Here is a 4,870-nt window from a genome sequence, read left to right as displayed (position 1 = left end):
TATGTCACCTTGGCACTCCTCACTTATTAGTCTACCTCTCACTGCTGAAAGCCTGAAAGTGCTGACTGCCCCAGTGCTGGTTCACTGCTGAGTGCTGACTCGCTGAGGCCCGAGTGACTGCCTCTGAAGTTCTGACACTGTTTGAGTGCGACCCTTTTCGAACAATATATAGTACATACATACAATGCCACACTAAAACTGTCTGAATGAACCACATTTCGAGCTCATGAAATTGTGATGTCAGGAACTCAGGAGTCACGACGTAGAAATCGATTGGTCTTTTTCAGAAAACTATACTCAAAAGTAGTAATGTACAAATCAAATATTCCCCGCTATTAATAGGACGGTAGTCACGACCCACCAGTCACGGCTCTTCATCACGAGCTCACGAGTCGACACATGCGACATTTGTCCATCCTGAATTCCTGATTCGTGAAACTCCAGTGCATTTTCAAGCTTTGTGGTATGTATCTGCCGGGCGCCGGCGGCCCTAACAGTTATGCTCTCTCTAAAAAAATCACACTGTCCCACGGGCCACAGCAAAGGCAATACAAAGTACTGTATGGAGTGTATAGTGACGTTACGTCAGTTACGATTTACGAGCTATCAGCCATCTGGCCTACTCCCCTGTGGGAACTTTTGTTTTAGGAGGTCGAAACTCGAAACTCGAAAGTCTTCCCAGAAAACCAGTTCCCACTCCACGAGTCCACGGCAGTGTTATCAATTCTCAGTCTCGACTTGGGAGTCTCGGGAGTCCAGGGGTATTTAAAAAAAAATAGATCTCACAAGAGTTTTCAACAGCTGATTGATTTTGAGCATAGCCTTTGTTTAATTTAGAAGGCTATGATTTATTGTTTTGAGACGGTGAGCCCTGGGCCTGCACATGTTCATCTATTTCCATCATACACGCACATACACGCACAGGCACAGCTGTACCACACCCCAGGAGTTTCCCGTAGGAATGCGTTTCTTGCCTATGTGACTGACAACAAAAAGCCGAAAGTGGTAGCTTGAAATATTTTATTTATTTGTAAAGTTAAAATATAGATTCTGCACAGCCTTTCTCAAATTCTCTTGAGCGTTTATATGAAACACGTGTAATTCATCCCTCTCTAGAAGAAAAAAAGTCATGTATGTACACTTGTACACATACTGCATTTATTTAGTGTATTTGTACTTATTTATTTATTTTATTTATATCTTTAGACAAGTGAATAGTGATACACTGTGACTGGCAGTATCAGGACAGTTTACAAATATGAAGCAGACTAAAATGATACACACTCTACTACTCTACAGAGTGAGTCTCGTCTCTACGAGATAAAAAGTGTATTTGAAAGCGAGAGAGGAGATTGCTCAGGAGTGCGACGTTGTTACCGTTTTCGAATAGTACGCCAGTTCCCAGGATATCCTATGTACTAGATAGAAACCTGAATTCATCGAATACTTTATGAACTCATAAAGTCATGAGATCATGACTCTCAGATGTACGAATAAAAAGTCATTGCCATCGTTGATCGTAGTGAATCGAACCATCATAGACTCAGTACATAGGACCCAGGTTTTCTATGCGGAACACAACTCCCTCTGGCTCTCCGGCCTCAGCTATGTTTCAAAAATTGTCTTTGACCCGCTTCGTCGCTGTATTCTTTTTTATTTTAAAAAACATTAAAAATAAAAAGCGTAGTCTTTGTGAAAGATTATTAATAAAAGTGACTGACCTAGCAAGTCAATTCAATTCTTTAATGTCCATATATCCTTATTGAATGTTTTCTTTTGCTTGTCGAGTGTAGAAAGGCATCTATTGCCAAGCGCGCTAAGGCCGAAAAGACTAAACGACAGGTTTTTACTTTCACCTCTGTCTACATGCTCCCTAGAATAATCACTAATCCAGCTAATGCTGGTTCGGAACAAAAAATTATACAGATTCTGACCGTATTGTTTCACAGATTATGAACTACGACGGACGAGAGCGATAAGATTATTGACACACCGCATGCTGCGGGTAGGGACTGAGTGGTTGCACCATATGAAATTTGCTGGTATGCTGGTATGTAGTGGCCACCAACCTCGAGATTTGGGTGGATAATCTCAAGGTTGACAAATCACAGAACGAATTAAAAAAAAATACGCTTTGTCCTTAACGTATTTGATTTGTTTTGAGCCGTGTAGTTCTTGCTACGCAAATTATTATACTCTGCCTATAGCCACCCAGAGATCAAAGGCCAACGGCGTCGATACCTTCTTCAATATAGATATTGGTTGAGAATTGCAGTTGTGACGCAAAAATGAAATCCACAACATACTTAATCGGCCTTAAAATAGTGGTGATCCCTGGTGTCTCCAGTCAGAAGTAGTTCAAATATACAGACTACGATTAAAATAGCCGCGACGGTACCACACTCTATCCATATCTTCAACTGTCTAAGCAAAGAAACAAGACTCATGAGTTGTGGCCTGAGAAACCATCGGTCTTATGAAGTGAGCAAACTGTTCACCAGAACTAAATAATGATATTACGTAGATATTTGTTTATTATCCTTCCATGAGTGTAGCCGCATACTTTCACATATTGTCAGGTCAGCGCGCAATTCTGTATTAAGTTCCGATCAAAGCGGCCATTGGGAAGGTTTTTGATTATATGACAACAAATATTTGCACATGCTAGGGCAGGATGAGACCACCAGCAATTTATATGCACGTTCTCACATCATAAGAATAACTATTCCTACCCTCTCTTATGAAGTAATTCGTCATGCGCACTATCAAGTCAAAAAGTTCTATCGTCATCCGTGTCAAGATGAGGATTTCAATACCATAGCAAAGCAACTGCACTATAAAGTCAAAATTTATTTTATCGCCATTCATGCCAATATAAGGAACTCAATACCAAAAGCTAAGCAAATTTAAAGTTCAAGCCTGCTTACAACATCAACGAACTTTAAGTTGTAAGGCATACAAATTCAGCATTTCTATTGATCACATACTCAGTTCCAGAATCCCTCGTGCACAGTCCATCCCTCATCCTGAATGAAAGGCCCAGCCACCTCGAATTTCCTGTCACTGCACGCAAACACATCTCTGCACGGTAGCCGAAGAATGTGGATGGGATCTTGTGCCCCGATACCGTCGTAGAGACCGCTTTCTGATAGCGCATACACCATCTAGCATATGAACAACAGCACATTCATATAAGTCATCCTGAACATGAATAGGTTGCCAGAAGAATGGTGGGGCGCACAAAAATTGTAACTAGTACTGCCAGTGTTTGTCTATAGTCGATTCATTGGAATCAATATTCAATTGCGTACAAATTTCAAAGAGGAATCGGCTACGAATGCAGAAACCAGAAGGGCGAACTGTTGCGAAAGCGACTTACAATCCATACTATATACGCTCGTAAGTACCCTCTAGGCATGCTGGACTACACAAGCACAGTGTTTCATTTGGGTTCATTTTCTAGCATAAAAAAATGGAACCACACACTTACCTGCGCGGCAAACACAACTGGTGCACGTTGTTCACTTAAATTTTCTACCTATCACGATTCGACTACAAGAACTCATGTACACAATAACACATAGTTATTAACACCCAATAATAATACAAGATATAACGCGGTATGAGAAAGCTGTGCTTGATACCTCGACGATTACGCGTTAGCACACCATATCAGACAGAAGCGGGAGCGGCGCGCTTGTCGATATGATAGCGTGGAATTGCAAGTTCTTAATGAGCGCACTATGGACGTGCTCATTCGATCGCGACATAATCCAACTCGAATCTCAAGCATCAGTTGATACGCAATAGTTGCTACTGCTTATTGTTTCAAGTTCTGGGAGAAAACGTTCGATCAGTATACACATGTGTTACATTTCATTACTTACCCTGCCCATACGACCCCAGTGAATAGCACCCGCGCACATCGCACACGGCTCTGTCGACGTGTATAGTGTAGACTTCTCTAGTTCCTCAGGTGTGTATTGATTTGTCGCTTTACGCATCACATTGGTTTCGGCATGTCCTGTACAATCCTTTCCCGTAACCACAGTATTCTCACCCTCACAAAGTATGTTATCATTCTCATCTACAATGATAGCACCAAAGGGATGGTTGCCATTCTTGCGAGACCGCGCTGCAACCTCGAGCGCTATGCGCAAGAACTTAAGGTCCTTTTCATTACTACTAGATGCTTCACCTGACATTTGGAACACTTGTGCAAAAACTAGTATGAGGTGATATGTATATGATATTTTTTTTAGGCCTTTTTTAACCGGTGTATTTTTACATGGCCTTCATAATCTTTTAAATTAGGACATCTATACATGTATGTATATTATAAATATGTGGTATGATGTTGAAGACCATACTTACTATAAATTGATCAACCTCTTTTTATTTGTTAAACTATATTTTCACTGAATCACCAGTGTCCACCTCCCGTGACTACAACTCGCGGCCAATCATGAACAGGGCGTATTCGATAAGTACAAAGCTGCAGCATTGCAGAAGAAGCGGCAAGGTATGTAGTTGTTTTCTTTACTTTGCCAGACATTCACAGACTTAACCCTTGTCTACCCTCAAATACATGTTTGTCTATGTGGGTGCGTATACACATAATATCGCGTGTATGTTTGTGAAAGAACAATGTGAGGGGAAGGAAAGGGGTTGAGTTCTATTGCGTTAAGTATTTAAACCTTTGTATACATGTCAGTGTGATCGTGTGACTTACATTGCACACGTGTACACACACACACACGTGTACACACACATACGTATACAAAACCGCACACCCGTGTGTGTACACACACATACACATACACGCACAAAAACACACGCGTGTACTCACCCGCACACACACTCACACCAT

The 4,870-nt window shown here is 41.3% G+C and overlaps 1 protein-coding gene across 2 annotated transcripts; it reads right to left on the bottom strand.

Moving 5' to 3' along the window:
* Nucleotides 1-1,649: 1,649 nt before the first annotated feature.
* Nucleotides 1,650-4,227, bottom strand: SARC_09696. 2 transcript variants are annotated; one of them, XM_014296281.1, is made up of 3 exons: nucleotides 3,888-4,227; nucleotides 2,988-3,164; nucleotides 1,650-2,424 (listed from the first exon to the last, which is right to left on the bottom strand). In XM_014296281.1, exons 1-2 carry the CDS (start codon nucleotides 4,203-4,205, stop codon nucleotides 2,988-2,990), a joined length of 495 nt encoding a protein of 164 aa, XP_014151756.1. In that variant the 5' UTR covers nucleotides 4,206-4,227; the 3' UTR covers nucleotides 1,650-2,424. The 2 variants fall into 2 exon arrangements, with proteins under 2 accessions (XP_014151756.1, XP_014151755.1); XM_014296280.1 differs by having other exon boundaries at nucleotides 1,650-2,420.
* Nucleotides 4,228-4,870: the final 643 nt, after the last annotated feature.

This window comes from Sphaeroforma arctica (assembly GCF_001186125.1).
Source record: "Sphaeroforma arctica JP610 unplaced genomic scaffold supercont1.1019, whole genome shotgun sequence".
In the NCBI taxonomy this organism is placed as follows: Eukaryota; class Ichthyosporea; order Ichthyophonida; genus Sphaeroforma; species Sphaeroforma arctica.
Note: the sequence above shows the minus strand (reverse complement) of the source record. Positions and strands in the feature narration are given on the sequence as shown.